General features: G+C 31.7%; 1 protein-coding gene and 1 long non-coding RNA gene across 2 annotated transcripts; one reads left to right on the top strand and one right to left on the bottom strand.

Annotated features, from left to right (window-relative positions):
* The first annotated feature begins 1,967 nt into the window (after window positions 1-1,967).
* LOC143059860 (transmembrane protein 41A-A-like) lies at window positions 1,968-13,389 on the top strand. The gene is made up of 6 exons (XM_076233429.1): window positions 1,968-2,079; window positions 2,642-2,759; window positions 3,598-3,748; window positions 5,754-5,915; window positions 6,962-7,100; window positions 9,975-13,389. The coding sequence occupies exons 2-6, from the start codon at window positions 2,650-2,652 to the stop codon at window positions 10,151-10,153; spliced, it is 741 nt and encodes a 246-aa protein (XP_076089544.1). The 5' UTR covers window positions 1,968-2,079; window positions 2,642-2,649; the 3' UTR covers window positions 10,154-13,389.
* Window positions 13,390-14,176: 787 nt separating this feature from the next.
* Window positions 14,177-19,080, bottom strand: LOC143059861 (uncharacterized). The gene is made up of 3 exons (XR_012973638.1): window positions 18,968-19,080; window positions 15,434-15,539; window positions 14,177-14,280 (listed from the first exon to the last, which is right to left on the bottom strand). It is a non-coding gene; the product is annotated as an uncharacterized LOC143059861 (long non-coding RNA).
* Between the last annotated feature and the right edge of the window lie 1,307 nt (window positions 19,081-20,387).

Below are 20,387 nucleotides of genomic sequence, written 5' to 3'. Positions count from 1 at the left end.
ACTACTGGTGATCCTAAAGCGGTTGGTGGCATAACGGACTGTACGACGCTGGACCATTTCAACATTTTTCAGTTACTCTTTTTGGTATGGATTCCATACTGTTGCGCAGTAGTCTAGGTTGGATCTGACCATTGCAACATATGCGTTTGTCTTGGTTTCGCTGTTTGATGTTCTTTGTTGTGTTTTAGGAATCCTAGCATGCTGTTCGCTTTCTTTTTTTTTTGGTTACTCTATTGACGTGTTTTATCCGGACAGGTCTTATTCAAAGTCAACTCCAAGGTATTTGGAACTTTTTTTATTTTTCTAGCACTTGTCTCTTTAGCGTATATATGAGTGTATTAGTGTTGAACGTGATCTGGTGGTAGATTGTACACTGTACTTCTGTGGGTTAAAGTGTATGCCCCAGATTTTTTCCCATTCTGCAAGTTTGTAGAGATCTTCTTGTAGTATATTAAGATCAGCAGCTGAGGAGATGTTATCGTTCTGTATACTATACAATCGTCTGCAAATAGTCGTGTGTTGGATGTTATCTTGTCAGGTAAGTCGTTGATGAATAGTAGGAATAGTAACGGTCCAAGTACAGTCCCTTGGGGGACTCCGCTGACCACAGGAACTTTTTCTGAAGATTCTCCCTCAACAATGACTTGTTGGGTACGTTTAGCTAGGCACGATTGAATCCACTTGCACATGTGTTTGTCCTGTAACTCCATATAAATGGAGGGTAGTACTTAATGCCCTTTAACGTCAGGCGTCAAACAGTCGTTTTCGGCTACCATTAGCGTCAAATTGGTTAAAATTTTACCGTGATTCGTCAAAATATCCTTATCGTTATTCGTTTAAGGTCTCAAATAATTATCGTAACCGTCATTTTTTGAAAAAGATTAACGTGATTCGTCAAAATCAGTCGATGTTTTTATCGTCTTAAAGAAAGTGTACATTTTATCGTTATAATACTCCAAAAAGTACCGTTAACGTCATTTGGCAAGAATTTTTACCGTTAATAACTTATTCATCATTACTGAATTATCAGGTACACCTCTAGGAAGTAACAAACAGAATTCTGTGAGTAGGCTGAATATATTTATCTGAACTGCAGGAGGCACCAAGGGACGGTGCTATATGGCATGGTGGGTGCATAAAATGTGTATCGAGACATTAATGATATGGCAAGATATTGTAAGAAGTTGCAAATAACTGACCAGTACGTATACTACATGTCATCCCCGTGCCTGGTACACATGGTACAGAGGAGTCAGTACTATTTCAAGTGACACAACTGCAAGAGGCACCAAGGGACAATGCTAATTGACATACCAAAGTGCACATATTGCTTGACGAAAAAGATAAATATTACCAGGAAATATATTGAAAACATGATATTTGATATTTAACATGACATGGAAATCATGAAAATCAGATATTCAACAAACAACCTAAATAACTCTTTTCAGACATAAACGGCCAAAAACAATACATGCAATATGAAAACACTAGTATTGAACCTCATATAGAAGTGCGGAAGGTTTTAACTATAGTACAGATCCCTTGAAAAAGGCAAATATATTAAACTAATAATTTAAGGTGCTAATATAGGTCTAAATTGCAAATGATAGAATTTGACCTTCATTCTTTGCCAAAACGTAGTATGGATCTACATTTATTCTACATTGATATAATTATGTTCAAAAATATAATAAAAATGATTGGTCACCGCGCATTTCTCAAGCTACAGGTTGTGACAAAATGAAACATTTTGTATTGATATATAATCTTATCTCAGAGAAAAAACATGTGATTAGATGTTCAACAAAATGATAGAATAATCAATTGAAAAAAAAAAACAGGAGAAGACAGCTTTTTAAAAATAATAATTTTATCAAAATAGGCCGAGAATACATGGGCCGAGTTCATAATATTGTCATATCGTCAGACTCCAAGATGTGTTTGAAATAAGCGACCAACTGTAAACAATTTTACGTTCACAATTGATTCAGACAATAACAAATTCTGAATGAACTTTGTCAACCTTTGAAAGTTTCAAAGCCTTTGTCATCTGCATTTTGTTTTACGAAATATTAGGTATTAAATTATTTAGCAGGTTTAACCATAAGTTCAGAGACATTTTTGGTATTTTACCCGATCTCATTAATTAGTTCATTGATCTGTGTCTTATGGACACATTCCCCATTTAATGCCTTTTATCTTCAAAAGATGCCTAAGCATGGTACATGTAAGTATGAATCTTCAGTGAGATAAACTCAATATTGTTAGTAGCTTAAAAAATGTATAAAAATAATGAAAAATCAATTCATAAAACAATTCAATTATCTTAATGTATTTAAATCATCTGGTGGTTTTTTTTTTAACCAACAGATTTTCTTAATTTCTATTAACAATGTTTGTAATATTGTTATTGAATAACAAAACAGAATTACAAATAAATCAACTCACATACATGTACATTTAGCTGAAATCATCAGTCGACTCCCTATTGGAGTTCTTGCTCTTTGTCTAATGTTAACCTGTTGCAAGTTAAAATATCTGCCCTTACCCAAAACTACAAAATTTTGTTTACAGTGTCAGTCCAAATTTAAACATGTTGAATGTTTTCTGCTTTTCATATCCATTATTTATAGTGTAGTATGCAGTATGGGCTCAGTTATATGGATACCAACAGTCCTGGGACTATTTACAGCTTATTTATACATTCTGTCAACAAATGTTCCTGAACTAAAGGGGGTAAAAGATGAAAATGCCAGGTTAGTTTATGTTAGTTCTGAATTGAAGGGCGAAAAAATATGTAAAAAAAGGAAAGATATGTTTGTTCTGAACTGAAAGGAGAACATAACAAAAAGTCTGGTTTGGTATGCTTGACCAACTAAAAGAACATAAAAGAGGGATGAAAGATACCAGAGGGACATGTGAGTCAAACTCATAAATCAAAAAATAAACTGACAACGCCATGGTAAAAAATGAAAAAGACAAACAGACAAACAATAGTACACATGACACAACATATAAAACTAAAGAAAAAGTAACACCAACCCCACCCAAAACTGGGGGTGATATCAGGTGCCCTGGATAGCTAAGATGCCACCAGAGTCTAAATGATGTATATTTTAGCAACAAAAGGGAATTGTACAGTATATATCGTATTAAACAATGAGCAAAACTTTTACCATATCATGCATACATGTATGTACATTTGATAAAGTATCTTATAAAAGACATGAAAAATGTATATACAGTGAAACCTGTTTAAACCGAACCTCTTCAGGACTTAAGATTTTGTTCGGTTTTGGCAGATAATCAGTTTTATCAGTTTCACAAAGCATACAATTTGATATGACCGTGCTTAAGAACATGTTTGGTTTATACAGGTTTTTGGTTTATGCAGGATTCGGTTTAGTCAGGTTTCACTGTATAATGATTCCACCATTTTCCATTTTCGTCGATCATGGCTTTGTGGGGCATGTGTAGAAGGCAATGCAGCTAACCTGGGATCTGTACAAGGACTAATGGAAAACACAGGAATTAAATAACACCTTAATAGTAACTAAACTAAATTGCAATGCATATATAATTGATTTTTTCCAGATTAAATTTTCCGTCCAATTTAGAAGAGTTGACATCGTTAGCATCCACACTTCAGCTGTATAAAACAGAACATTTACTCTATGTTCTCCTGTTGTTCTGTAGTGCCTACATATATAAACAAACATTTGCTATCCCTGGCTCTGTGTTCCTGGTAAGTATATATACGTAAAATTGAGAATGGAAATGGAGAATGTGTCTAAGCGACAACAACCTGACCATAGAGAAGACAACAGCTGAAGGCCACCAATGGGTCTTCAATGTAGCGAGAAACTCCCGCACCTGGAGGCGTCCTTTAGCTGGCTCCTCCACAAATATGTATATTAGTTCAGTGATAATGGACATTATACTAAACTCCAAATTATAAACAAGAAACTAAAATAAAAAATATACAAGACTAACAAAGGCCAGAGGCTCCTGACTTGGGACAGTCGCAAAATTGTGGTGAGGTTAAACATGTACATGATGTACATGATGTATACATTGGCAATGAAAACTGCAAAATTTAATTGTCTTGAATATAGAAATATTGTACCACACTAAATGCTGCAGTAGAACTTTATCCTATGCAATGTTTAAATTTTTAATTGGCAATTAAATTTATTGAATATTTTATTCTTGCTACATTATGAACACTATTTTACATTTTCACTTTCACTTTTATTCTTTTACGTCATAATTAATACAACCGCATTTTATACACTTTATGAACATGTAAACTCTGTAATATTGTCCTGATGACGCCGCATTAGCGGCGAAACATGTCGACTCAATAAAACTATCACCTTGCGGTAACCCAGATGTTGTTGTCTCTACATATTATATTTCCATGAGGTTTTAAGACAACCGCAGCATACTTCGGTATCCATCTTGGTTACTCTACCAGCTTTTCCGTTAGAAGGTGTTGGTTCACTCGTCACATATTATTTATTTTTCTGTGAACCCCTGCATCCGCACACGATCCACCTTAGCCGTCCTGCGTTGTAGTTACAACCGTTAGCCTCATGTCTACCGACCAGTTCCATTCTACCACCAACCTTACTGAAGAAACCGCCCATACCTCGAAGAAAAGAAAACCCGCGACGAAGATATGAAGGATAATACAACTGCATCGGCTCCTACTACGATAACCATCCAAGAGAAAAACTTAGCCCACTTTAGAACCTTACGGAAATTGAACATTAAATTCATCCGCAGCCAGAACCACCTACAATACCTCGAACACATCTACCAAGATTTACCATTCCCAGAATTGCGGCGATCATACACTTCACCTTTTACTAATTCAATGGAAGCAGTACCTCCCTCGGAGCGAAGCCAGTTGAATTGGTACGGGATGGCCAATGGGGTGTTGTCCAATTTGGAAATGAACTGACATTTTATGAGCCACTTCCATCATTTCTACAATATTACCACCAGAAACTTAACTTTTATTCTTGCTACATTATGAACACTATTTTACATTTTCACTTTCACTTTTATTCTTTTACGTCATAATTAATACAACCGCATTTTATACACTTTATGAACATGTAAACTCTGTAATATTGTCCTGATGACGCCGCATTAGCGGCGAAACATGTCGACTCAATAAAACTATCACCTTGCGGTAACCCAGATGTTGTTGTCTCTACATATTAAATTATTGAATATTTGTTCAAAATGTGAAATTTAAACGTTGTTTACCATGTTTACACAGGCACTTGTTTCAATCCATGGGAAGGTTGACTATCCATGTATTTATACACCATGTGTGGTTGTTTAACTTAAATCTTTCATCATGTTGGTTAATGTCTGTGCTACCTATTCTTCACAATAAGTTATACCATTAAGTATATATCTTTAATCTACTAATATTCTCCATAATTAGACGTTCTAGTTTGAAAACCTTATAAGGAGTTATCTTGATGAATGCCTAATTTCCTACAAAACTGAAATCAGAGTTTGCCAAACAAACTATGCATGCCATGCTATGTAGGACAGACAGAGCAATTCAGTAAACTACATTAAAAAAAGTATTAAAAGACACATCTTTCAAAAAAAATACACCACAAGGATCTCTTAATTTATTGATTGCAGAATTTCCCCATGAATAACTTTTTTGTGTATCAACACTGTTACCTGAAATATTCGATCTGAAATTTTTCCTTTTGTTACAGAATTTATTAGGGGGAGCATTATTTGGTGTATGGACGTCCTTTCCTCTGGTGTGTGTTCTGTCAGCCACTGGAGCCTCATGTTGCTTTCTTTTGTCAAAATATTTTGGCAAGCAGCACATTGAAAGATTCTTTCCAGATAAAGTTCGTTTTCTACAAGGAAAGGTTTGTATACATGATAGTTGTCTTTTGTCAACTATAATTAGTTTAAACATATTTATTTATAGTGGATTGGGAAACAAGTTTTGCAACTTATATTAATCCCTTTCCACTTTGTGGGTGCAAGTGCTGCCTTGTAGCGGCATTAGCCTACTCTTTTTCGAAATCTACAAGAGTGTCTTTAACGTGCAAGAGATATGGCTCTCTCTTAACACGGGTCAGCCATTTATCGTCCCCTTCTGACAGACTATCATCGTTTAAGTAGAAATAATACACAATATTTCATTGTAACTTTGTGTGGTATGATTGCAAATGAGACAACTATCCAGCAGAGTTCAAATGTATGTTATTATTGTATTGTTCTCTGTTACCAGTTTTCTGTCACATTATGTATATATTATGTATTGCCATAGCATGTTATATATGCTTTTGCAAATAAAAATTCATTCAATTCATTCAAAATGAAGTTGGTGTAAGCAATTATAGGCAAATAATTATGGCCTTCAACCAGGAGAAAAACCCATCCAATATAATCTGCTTTAAAAGCCCTGCTATGAAAAATGTGAAACAATTCAAACCAAAAAACTAACTACCTAAACTATGACAAAAAACAAATTAAAAAAAGGAAAAATATGACAGAGACGAAACAATTACAACCACTGAACTACCTCCCCAAGTCTATTTATATATTTTTTATTTCTTTTATCCATATTTACTGAATAATTAATGATTAAAAAAATTGATTTTCTTTTATAGTTTTACTATTTTCATTTTGTTGGTTTATATAAAAGCTTAAAAAGCTTATGTTATTGTTTTGTGACATGCCGACTTTAAATAAAATAAAAAGTAGTAAATTTATTCGTCTGTGATTTTATAAATAAAATGCAAACTGAAATATATGTGTAATAACAAAGAGAAGCCTATGAAATGGTGCTAAAATAGATGTCCACAAGTGAAGGGATACAGAGGTTGTAAAATTAACACCTATGAACTAATTATAATGTTTTTTCTATTTTTATGTCAATTTATTTTGTTATAAATTTTTGTTCTAGGTAGAAGTAAACAAAGACAGTTTATTGTTTTTCTTGTTGTTTTTACGATTTTTTCCAATGACACCGAATTGGTTTCTAAATATGGCATCACCTATAGTGAATGTACCGATTCATTTGTTCTTCCTGTCAGTATTAATAGGTGAGTGTTTTAAAAGATCCAAGCACATTTTCTGTTTATTAACTTAGAGTAGGGGGCACTACAGTGGAATCATTCTCTGAAGTCAATAAGTATTTTACTGAACAGTATTTTTCATCTATAAAACCAATTGCATTAATTCTAGTGCATCAGACTTTATATTAAAAAAAGATGAGGTATGATTGTTAATAAGACAACTCTCCACCAGAGACCAAACAAAGAAACCAGCAACTATAGGTACTGTACAGCCTTCAGGGATGGGGTCGATTACTTTAAAATGTAATCGATTAAATTACAATTACTTTGCTAATAAAATGTAATCGATTACATTACAATTACACCCTATTTTATATGTAATCGATTACATTTCTTCAAAGTAATCATGATTACTTTAGATTACTTATGATTACATTGTATATTGCAATATCAAATTTTTTTTTATAACTTTTTATCCTCACTAAAAGCTAATTTTGGTGATTTTTTTAAAAGCCTTAATTAATTCATCTTATTCAAAAGAATTTATAGACAAGTCCAGTACAAAATGTGTAATTTGATAAAATAGCTAAAGACAAGTGTCTTTTCTCTATGTAAAAGATATAACTTTATTTTTTTCTACAATGTTTTTACAGGTGTTATTCACTACTTCCATTTTTTTTAACAAACAATAGGTGAGCTTGGGTATTAAAATTTGTATTGTCTTAATAACAATATCAAATAAGGTTAAAAGTGGTTGATTGTCATTATTTGTTTGAAAATTTTTAATACTTGATCTAATTAATAATTAATAGCATTATTGCCAGGTGAAAACACAAAACAACTTTGTAACTTAGGAAAGTACATACATTTCTCTTTAAATTAAGAAACAGTTTATTGTAATAAAAGATATTTTGCATTGATGAAACTTCTGACGTCACCTATTGTTTACTATGTACATTGTTTGTAATATTATGCGATATGTATACACTGTACATGTACTTGTTTACACTGATGAGACGTTAGGCTCAAAGTTAATTAAGAATAAAAATTAGAAAGCACATATTATACACAAATTTATGGGAAACAAAATTTATTAAATTTGTCAATAAATGAAATCTGGTTTTAACTTCCATTTTGAATTAAGTGGGCAGGCTCATATATTTATGTCGACCATCAAAGTCAAATTGGAACTAAATGTTTTCTGCATTAGAATTTCAAAGTAGTTATGTAAAAATATTGGGTAAACTTATATGAAATTGGAGTTAATATCAGAAGTTTTCAATCAAGGGGGGGAAAATGCAATCAAGGCATATTCTTGTACCATAAGAGCTCAATCTCACAACAAAGTATTGGAGAGGCAATTTCCTTCAGTAAACAGTTAACAAAATAAAACACTTGGTTATACAAATTTGTTATATAGATGATACAATTTATCACATTAAACAAGGTCCCATCACTGTGAATACTAGTTTCATGATTTTTCATTCAAGCTTTGCATTTTCTTATTTTCATCTTGTCTATCAAAAGCTATTTTCATATATATACAAAATTTGTAATAAGCAAGTAATCAGAGGCGGATTTAGGGGGGGGCATGGAGCCCGGGCCCCCCCTTTTTGAGAAAAAATTTGGTTGCTTATATAGGGAATCACTGAAGCATGACTGGAGCGGGCCCCCTCTTAGGTCAGTCAGTGGGCCCCCACTTATGAAAATTTCTGGATCCGCCACTGGTAATCATATGAATGTAATCTTAAATTAATCTAAAAGTAATCATGATTACACCTGTTTTTTGCAATGTAATCAATTACATTACGATTACTTGTAATCAGAAATGGCATGATTACTGATTACATAGGATTACACTGCAAAATGTAATCGATTACAGCTGATTACGATTACTGATTACGATTACCCCATGCCTGACAGCCTTCAATAAGAAACCAGCAACTATAGGTACTGTACAGCCTTCAATAAGAAACAACTATAGGTACTGTACAGCCTTCAATAAGAAACCAGCAACTATAGGTACTGTACAGCCTTCAATAAGAAACCAGCAACTATAGGAACTGTACAGCCTTCAATAAGAAACCAGCAACTATAGGTACTGTACAGCCTTCAATAAGAAATCAGCAACTATAGGTACTGTACAGCCTTCAATAAGAAACAACTATAGGTACTGTACAGCCTTCAATAAGAAACAAAATTTATTCAACACATAAAATTGAGAATGGAAATGGGGAATGTGTCAAAGAGACAACAACCTAACCAAAGAACAGACAACAGCATGCATTGAAAAGCCCTGAAATGACATGAAAAACAATCGAATTAGAAAATCAAATAACAGAGCCTCAAAACCTATAACTAATAAAAAAAAATATGCATCTAAGACAATTTATTATATTCCAGTTGTTAGCATAGGCAAAGGGGACAATAAGGTTTACCAGTGTCAGTCAACACATCAATTTGTAAGTTTCTTTGGCTATGCATACATGAGGGTGGTAAAGGGTTATTTTCGTGCAACATGTTCTGCCATTTTTATTTCACGTGCAGCCGTGAAAAATGTTCGTTATTCACTGTGTTTTCGAGAAATCGGTAAAAAGTTCAACCTGCAAGACATTTTTAAATTGTTCTTTCATCATGAAATGGCAATTTTATTTCGCATTCTTCCTTGCAGATACACCCCCGCCTTTTTTTAGGCCTCTCATACATCAATTGTCATGTCAATGTAGATAAGAATGTTTGCAACAGTCACATGTCATTTCATTGTAGATTGAAAATGTATTGCTTACCCAATATGTTGGCTTTACTTGTAGATTTGATGCCATTTAACTTTATATGCGTAGGTTTATATGTTTACTGGTGGAATGTTTTCCATATTTCAAATATGTTTACTTTTTATTGTAGGGTTGATGCCATTTAACTTTATATGTGTACAAACTGGTGGGATGTTATCAGAGATCAAATCTACAGATGATATTTTTACCTCAGGGACATTAATAAAATTAGGTGCTATAGCAGTTGTGGCGTTAGTTCCAGGGATGATAGTGAAAAAAATGAAGGATAGGAAAACCAAATCTGAATAATAAATGGAAATTTTATATTGTCTTGACAGAGTCAAAAAGTGAGAGATAGGTATGCTGTTTCTGGTGTTTGTGACAGTAGCGTCAACAATTGTATCAGTTTGTGATTGGGTCTAGTTTATGGTGAATCACGTGTGGTAGTTCAATGATATTTGGTATGCAGGTGTATTAACATTGGCATATCTCATTTCCATGGAGATTGTTAAGCACTGTACCTTCAGTCATGGTTGATTGACTTTGAATTGTTGCATTACTTACATGTTAAGGTGTATAGCAGTTTTAATTTCAACATTTGCATTATGAAAAATACAATAAGGCGAGACATATCTCTGTGTCAACAGTTTATTTTTATTCTAAATTGTTATTTGATCATGCATGTCAGCATTTGTTTTAAGCTTTTATTATTGATCCAATGGACTTGGGGCTATTCTAAATAACTGAGTTGTTATTTTCTAAACATAATTATAAACATGGGTTGTGTCTCATTTTCCATGGATCTCATGAAATAAACCTGAAGAAATGGAAATTATGTTGGAATTTCGACAGCGGCACCTCTAGGGTAATGCATTAAAAAAGTAATAAATTACCTTGAAACATTTTTTACAACAAATATTTACAAAGAGAATGATTTTTATACAGTAACCAATAATGATAATTGGTTAGTTAGGGATATCACTTTTCAGGTATCAATATAAAGGGTAAATTCAGACATGTTTTGTGCATTTCATACTGTAAATTCAGAAATTATTGCGATGTTTTTATTATTACAAAAAAATATGACAGGGTTGTAATCATGGTAATTGCAATAATTTGAACTCACATTTTGAAATTTTTTTATATGAATTTACACAGGAATTTTATCAATATCACAAAAATTTAAACCACATTTTAGTCAAAAATAACAAAAGCGCAATAATAAATACATGCAATAATTTCTGAAATTACCGTATTATCATAATTTTTTATCAATTTGGCATGAATGATAGATTAATTATTGTGTTTTCAGTAATAGCTGCATTTAATTATTTCCATCAAACATCAAGATACAAGTTTTTATTTTGCTAAATGTATTGTCATAGTTCTTTGCATTAAAAGAAACATGGACATTTTTGTTATCCTTGTTGTCTTTTTTAACAGAGTTTTTTTGTTGATGGTAATTTTAGTTATTTACAACCTATGATCAATATTTTCATTAATGTGCAATATGTAAGATTGAGTTATTTATTGTTTGTTTGTCTGTTTATTTTTTATTTGTTATTTTTCGAATGTCATTGATCTAATTCAGACTTGATTACTTCAGCAAAAATTAAAATGACAAAAATACCAAACACTGTTGAATATATATTTAAAACAGAAGGTCCCCTATTAAATGAATGAAAAAAAATAATTGAAGAATTGCTGAGTTTTAAGTTTCAAATCCACATACTTGAATATAATTTATATTTTGTACAAATTTTTGGAAGTGAATATCAGTGAATACAACTATGGTGCAGTCCGGTGTATCCGCGCACCTAAAACTTGTGACTTCACTTCATGCAACTGATAAAACCAATAATTGGATAATATTGTGTGAATACATTCATAACATACTTTTATTTCATAAAATCTTCTGTTTGTATGGTTTCATCCTCTAGATTTTTTGTAATGTGTGTCCAAAATAAGGGAAACCCCTGTTCTGAGAGTTCCTCCTATGTCCGGTGTTTTCGTGCATGCCTTCCAAAAATAGCTTTTTTTAAATAAAGGAAAGATTTTATACTACGAAATATAGCTGTCAGTTTGAACCAAATACACTGCCAAGGATGCAGAGCAAAAATTATTTCAATCTGATATAAGTTTGAACTAAATAAAACAAATCTTATCTGATGATGTATTTTTTTTTATGGAAATTGGCCAAATATGGCAAATCACTGGATTGCAGTTATTAATTATCTCTTGAACTTATCAATTTTATTCTTTTTTATCCCTTCGGAAGGCTAAAACAATAACAAGAATGATTTTGTTTATGTTACTGTGTTGATATGACAAAATCAGCTAATGCACGATATCACGGGCCGCACGGACACCAGGGACTCCACTGTAACTTTTATTTTATTTCTTTAAGTATTATTTTTGTGCTGCTATCATTATAACAAGAATGGTCAAACTTCAAATTGTAGAAACTTGATTATATGCTACATATATAGTTGCATTTAGATTTAAAATCAATTTTGTTATGCCATAGACACTTTTTAGTTAAACAATGTAACAGTCACAAATTGTATTTATTTTGGTTGGTACCAATTTTCGTAGTTTAAAGAAAACTTACATATTCATGGATATTTAATTTTGTGGTTTTGGTAAAGTTGAATATTTTTAATTTGTTGTTCCTCTGTATCCAAGAAATCCATAAAAATTGAAATCTGATGAATAATAGTGACTCCACAGTATGTATGTGGTTTTATCCAAGTATATAAGATTATTACTTTTGATAAAACATTGTAATACTTTTAAAAAAAAATGCAGTTTCTCTCATTCTATCTAAAAAATATTATTAAAAGTAAGGGTAAACCAACTGTTTTGCAAGCTATAATTTTGGGCTATTTTGGGCAAAATTGTCAGATTTTAAGATTATAAATTTAAACCCTTTTCTGTGTGCATAAAAAGAAAACTGATTGATCTAATTTTAAAATATAATATAGGAAGATAGTTCTTGTAACATGATTCCAGATTATAAAAAAATAAATCTATGTCAAATATCTTGTTTTCTTGCTTTTAAAAAAAGGTTTATCTCCCCTGCTATGGCTTAAATGGAAGCAATTAAAATTGACCAACAAACTTGGGATAAAAACGTTATTAGATAACACACATACTTTCTTCATGCTGATGAAAAGTCTTACACATGGATTGCAATCATTCCTCTCCAAAAATTGTCTTAATTCATATAACAGATTTAATTTCTGCTATTTTACATTTAATGAAAATATATCTAACACTCAGATCAGTTTCCACTCAGGTTTAAAAGACATTTTAAAAGTTTTGACAACAACGACATTTTGAAAGTTTTGACAACACTAGTACTCAGTCTGTTATAGTTATTGCATGTACACTTGTTTGTGAAAAAAACAATATTATACTGTAATACATCACATATTTTATAATGCTACCCGGTATGTACAAGTACTATAAATTATTTGTTAGGTTGTTATCAGTTTCAAAAATGTTTATTTCCTTTTAATTATTAATTAAAATGTACCCTGACATATTGTCATTATTATATAGTGTTTCACCCAAATGATTCACCATTAACATTTAGGTACCGCAACTTCTCCAGGTTCCATTGACAGTTTCACTAATTCGTAATAATAAAATTGAGAAAGGAAATGGGGAATATGTCAAAGAGACAATAATCTGACCAAAGAGCAAACAACAGCTGAAGGCCACAAATGGGTCTTCAATGCAGCGAGAAAATCCTGCACCCTGAGCTGGGCCTCAGCAGGCCCCTTAATTAAAATGTGAACTGGTTCAGATAAAAAAACATACTAGACTAACAAAGACCAGAGCCTTCTGACTTGGAATGGTGCCAAAATGTGGCGGGGTTGTGTTTTGTGGGATCTTAACCTTCCCTCTATACCTCTAGTCAATGTAAAATAAACAAACGCACAGTATACAGGCAGTAAAACCAAGTTTAAAAGAAGTCCAAGTCGTATGTCAGAATAAGTAAGAAAAGAAACCAATTATCAATAGAAGTTATTCATCTTCTCCTTTCTATTTGTATCTAAGAATTTTGCGGTTACCATTAACATTAGATTCAAGGCTAGACTGATTGTTATACTAAATCCTTGATAAATGCCATGGTTGCCTATATCAGACTTCTGTCTAAATAATTTTAAATTTGCTTCTGTAATTTTTAAAACTTGGTAAGAAGATTTTTTTTATCATTTGTGTATTAACATGTACAGGAGTGTTTATTTAAATTTTTTCAGCTTGTTGAAAATAAGTGCATTTGATGTAAAAAAAAAAAAACAAAACAAAAAAATATAATATACATGTATTCCACAACTTTTTATTTATTTCCAAAGTGCAATTTTAGCTTGATAACTAACAAACAGCATTATACACAGCGGTGATTACATCCCCCACAGTAGTCTGTGCTGAAAAGAAAACAATTAAAATCATTGAAATATAATATAATGTAAATTCAGAAATTTGTTCAATGTTTTTATTATTGCAAAAAAATGTGACAGGGTTATAATCGCAATAATTTAAAATCACATTTTGAAATGTTTTATACGAATTAAATAGGATTTTACTCAATGTCGTATAAAATTAAACTCACATCTTAGCAGAAAAATGACAAAATCCCAATAATAAATGCACACAATCATTTCTGTATATACACACAGTACTTATTTTCTTTTTTTTAACTTTACATTACATTCTCATACTTTTTTACTCTACATCTTTTACTGAGAGAGTTGTTTAATAAAAAAACATTATCTAACTTTCAGATTCTGCCAACTCCACTTTGTATATAGAGTTATCATTAAAAAATTTTGATAAAATATTATGAAGATATTTCATAACAAAAAAAGCATTTTGTATTTTCTGTCTTACTTGCTAAAAAATGTTTTTCTGTAAAATTGTAAAGATTTTAAAGGTTATTGTTAAGATTACTGTAAACCAACTTATTTTCGCGGATACTGTATTTCGCGAAATACCAATTCTAGTCCATTTCGCGGCTTTTAAGATTCGCGACTTGAAAAAGATAAATAAAGATTTATATTTGCGTTGTTTTTCTCCTCGCGAAAGTCGCAAAAATATATCTCTCGCGAAAATAAGTTGGTTTACAGTATTGCAGATTTAGATTAGTAAGACAACTAGTTCAAGATTGCTCTGATATCTGTGTTCCTTTTTGGACCACAGTAGCTTGTGGAATTTATCTATATTTTGTAAATGTTTTATTTAAAAATCTTTAAAGTAAATGATCTTTCATATCATAACTAATTTTCACTATTTTATTAACTTTAAATTATACCAATCATCTAATGGTGAATAAAATTTCTAAAATTGTGTAAGCCATCGCTGAACATGTAGTCAAGGTCAATACATACATCCAGCTTACTTGCCTCGTGTGTGCTGGGTCATGAGTTCAATCCCAGCTAGGGTTGGCATTGACATAATTCAGTTAGAGTAAAGATGGGTCGGCTCTGAGTCAGAGTAATCCGTCCAGTAAATGTGGCTTTTCTGCCTGATATCTGTTTAATTGTGAACTAGAACATTAAAAGTATGTAAACATATACAAACCAGCATGTTTGGCCACTTGGGCACTCGACTCCGAGACAAGGACTCGCAAAACACCTATGCTTCATACTATCAACACAGTCACTACACTCTAGTGATACACAGTTGTCTACAAGTGATGAATATTAGCATTAAAATTGATATAAGAAAATAAGGAAATACACAAATGCAAAAAGAAGGAAGAAAAAAAACCACAAAGTGTCATATTCCTAATTAAGGTGGTATGGGAGTCTAAAATAAAAATGATAGAATTTGTTCATACTTTGCCAAAACGTAGTATCTGTTGATATATGTTGAAAAATGTTATAAAAATGATAGGTCGCCGCGCATTTTATCAAGCTACAGGACGTGACAAAATGACACATTTTGTATGGATTATACAGGAAAAAACACAATTTTATGATTTATAGAAACTAACAAAATGATAGAATTGTAAAATACTTAAGGAAAAGATGGCTTTCAGACAATGCTTTGAGAATATCAAAAGAAAAGATAGGGTCACCGTACGTTTTTTCCGGCTAAAATACAAAATAGGAAAATTCCATGTAGAATCCTTCAGAAAATGCACTGTTTTAGAGTTACCTCCCCTTAAAATGCCAATTTGATTTATTTTTAAGAACAACCAAAAAAAATCATCATTTGCAAAAATATCAATATTTATAAGTTATATTCTTATAAATTCATTCTTTTAAATGAAAATTCACATTAAATATCTGCATTCCTGCATCAAATTTTGCTAACTTGATAGAAAATCTGGACCTTTGGTTCTCTGTTTTTTACAATCCAAGATGGAGGAAGACACCCATACCACCTTAAATTTCAATTTAATAAAATTTGATATTTGATAGATCATTTAACGTCATTGCAGTACCGTCATGATTTTATCCATAGACGGTATCATGACCTCGGCCTGTAGGCTTCGATCAAGTATAAGAGTAATGGGAAGATATTTAATTATTGTTATAACAATGACAACACTTTATATAATAATGGTAGAAGTGTGAGAACGTTTCTAAAGGGTATGTAATAAGGTCATGATGCTTTGACTAGAATAATAAAACGTTAATTGTAACTAGACTTTCACTAGTGTTCAACCAGGTTCAATCCACCATTTTCTACATTTGAAAATGCCTGTACCAAGTCAGGAATATGACAGTTCTTGTCCATTCGTTTTTGATGTGTTTTGTCATTTGATTTTGCCATGTGATTATGGACTTTTCGATTGGATTTTCCTCTGAGTTCAGTATTTTTGTGATTTTACTTTCCACCCCTGCATACTGTTGAGATGCGCATCAAATACTGTGTAGCTTATTGACATAACTAAGATCTTGTGATCTCGTAATCAACACCTCGAAAGTACGTGACTTTGATTAATTCCGGGTATGGTTGTCTTGTTGTTTTCATTTTCTGCGTTTCCTTTTTGTTTTGTTAGACCTTTTGAATATCCGTGTGAATTGTTTAACACTTTGTAATGTCAGACGTTTTACTGCCGACTATACAATATGAGTTTTGCTCAATGTTAAAGGCCGTACAATGGGATACGCACTTATACAATATGAGTTTTGCTCTATGTTAAAGGCCGTACAATGGGATACGCACCTAAACAATGAGTTCTGCTCAATGTTAAAGGCCGTACAATGGGATAAGCACCTATACAATATGAGTTTTGCTCAATGTCAAAGGCCGTACAATGGGATACGCACCTATACAATATGAGTTTTGCTCAATGTTAAAGGCCGTACAATGGGATACGCACGATTACTTGAACCCACTTTATTTGAACTCCGTTAGATGTAGATTGATTTCTCATTGACCATCATATTACATCTTATTTTATAGTTTTATAATAATTAAGTTCATGAATCTGTACCATATCCAACTAAGTTAAACATCACGTGACTTCTGTGACGTATACTAGCCGCCATTTTGCATTATATTTCCCCATATAAAATTCATAGATGCTTCAATAAAGTTCAATTTTCTCATAAACCTAACCCGTTTTCTAACTTTTGTAAATCAATCCTTGATATTCAAACATATTTCTATCAAACAATGTTGGTCCTAACAATTTAATTTTTGATTAAAGTCGGCAATTTTAGAGTTGTAAAACATGCACTTTTTCTCGTCATTTCTCCGTTGACTCAATGCTAAATTACCGATACCCATGTCTACTTGTACAACAAATAAAGAAATTCCGTAAATAAAAAACAAACTTTGCAAATCGATTAAGTATATTGAAACATCTATCTGGCGGGGAATACTACTTAAAACAGTTTAATTTTAGGGCAAATTCGGTCAAACATCGATTTAAAAAGGGAAAGTTTCGGGGTTTTTCATTGACTTCGTTTAATATGGAATTAAGAATTAAAAAGTAAGTAATTCAAGATATTTCTCTTATACATTCAAACAATTGTCAAAAAATTATTTGTGACTTTTTGTCCTATCAAATTTGTGACTTTATGTCCTGTGACTTTCTGTCCGTTTACCTTACAGAACAGGTGAACTCTGACTTGGGTTATAATGTTACGTAACAATATATTGTCAGGTAGACGTGTAAACCTAAAGCAACCAGGTGACATTAAACATCCTGTCAGTGTGTACACATGTATTACCAGAGTTTAAATTTTGTGATATACAAAAGTTTTAATAAATGTACAAATAAATACTTCTTTTAATTTCCCGTGTCAAATCAGAAGACGTATGTATCATAATAAACTTTAAGAACATATAAAAGATATTCAAATATCTATGTTTTCATAATTATTTTAAAGAAATATTATGATTCAAATTTTAATTTAATTTAAATGGATTTTTTTTATTATTTTATAGGAAATTCAAGGGTCTCTAAAAATACCGCAAAGGACCTCCTTTGTGCACAAAGGAGCACAAAGAAGCACTAAGGACCCCAAAGAAGTTTGATAAGAGCACAAAGGACCTAAAATTCCGTTTAAAGCACAAAAATATTATGAATCCGGAAGAAAAATGTAAAAATTTTTAAATAATTTCAATAAAAATTGCGATTTTTATAATGTAAGATTTGGTTTTATCACCGGTTTTGGTTAGGAACCGACTTTATATCCGGGCTATGTGATAGCTCATGAATGTGATATTTTTAGATAGTTTTAATCAGATATTATTGATAAAAAAAAAGTAAATTATTATTCTTAATATTTTCTTGTTGTTATATTCTTTAAAATAAAAGACTTTACCAAAACTTCGAAAATTATGTAAGGATACCGATGTTTCTGTTTTTTTTTTTTTTGTGTCAACGAGATTTTATTATTATTATTATTTTAATTCAATATTTTAAGCTAAATCCATGCATTCAGTGAATCGGTATAAAGTTTAGCTCGTGTAAAAAAATGTTATTGTATACATTTAAACAGAGACGTCGTATAATACGATTGCTCTGATTTCAACAATATTGTATACCCTATAATATCTATCGACAGAGTTATCGGTCCTGAATAGGACTGATATAGTTGGGTATGATATCATTTGACTTCTGAAAAGTCTAAACTATATATATTGACATACCTGCTTGGAGTACCAGCAGAAATGCAGCAGTAATCATAAATTTCCACATTATTGTTGTAACGACGTCTCTATACACGGTCAGAATTATATTGGTGAAATGTTAAATATAAATAGTATGATATACCATGTAGGAATACTGATTCGGGGCTTAAATGTCAAGTTTATTAAAATATTATGTATTTAATGTTAAACATGTTTCAGAGTCTGGAGGGACAGGGGGTCTTTATTTCACCATACTTAATTTTTAGTGTCATTTTTATTTGTCTTAATTTCTTTTTTTTTTACATTTTATTCTCTATCCTGTACCTTTATCTTTTAATTTGTATTGTCTTTCTTTTAATTTAAACATCCCGTTATTCTCTATTTTTGCTTACTATTCTCAATTCTGTAAAAGATGGGCGAAAGATACCAGAGGGACATTCAAATTCACAGATAGATAATAAACTGACAACGCCATGGCCAAAAAAAATAAAAAGACAAAGAGAAAAACAGAAAAACAACAGCACACAAGACACAACATAGAAAACTAAAGACTAAGCAATACGAACCCCACCAAAAACTGGGAGTGATCTTATGTTCTCCGGAAGGGTTAGCAGATCCTGTGCCACATGTGGAACCCGCCGTAAACCTCATCCAGAACCTCAAGGTTTAAAAGTTGTCATTGTACAATTATAGTTAAAATAAACACGAGGACAGCTTGTTAAATAAATTATTCGCTAGAGCCTTCTGGTAAAACAATATAATTATAATATACTTGTAATGTTCATAACAATTTTTTTCATATAGTTTATATTTTCATAACAAATTTTCCATATATTTATATTTTTATAACAACTTTTTCATATAGTTTATATTTTCATTATATTTTTCTTAGAATTGAAATTATTGGTATGAATAGTACATACTTATTAGGTAATAAAGTTAATTGAAAAAACGAAATAAGAATGTGGCTTTTTTTTTTTTAAAGAAAAAAATCACTGTATCGACAATAAAGTCCGTGAAGATTTTGTAATTGCAAATGAGACTCTATCAGTTACCTAGATGACTGACAAAATTAAGTAAGGAGCAGAAAAAGATTTCTGAACTGATTTCTGTCTGTGCTCTCTCAAAATTGTTTAACCCACCACATTCATAATGCAAATTTTTTTCAATGATATTCGCTGCTGGTTTTATAGCTAGCTTAATCTCTAACTTGTTTGACATTGTCATTTCGGGGCCTTTTATAGCTAACTGGTATGGGCTTTGCTTATTGTTGAAAGCCATACGGTGACCTATAATTGTTAATTACTGTGTCATTTTGGTCTCTTGTGGAGAGCTGTCTCATTGTCAATCGTACTACATCTTCTTTGTTTTATATCACTTACTTTTATTTGCGTCACTTTTACATGTGGCGATTACTGGAATTGGTGAGATAGTTTAA

Source organism: Mytilus galloprovincialis, chromosome 14 (assembly GCF_965363235.1).
Source record: "Mytilus galloprovincialis chromosome 14, xbMytGall1.hap1.1, whole genome shotgun sequence".
Classification (NCBI taxonomy): Eukaryota; Metazoa; Mollusca; class Bivalvia; order Mytilida; family Mytilidae; genus Mytilus; species Mytilus galloprovincialis.
This window is presented reverse-complemented; position numbering and strand designations above follow the sequence as displayed.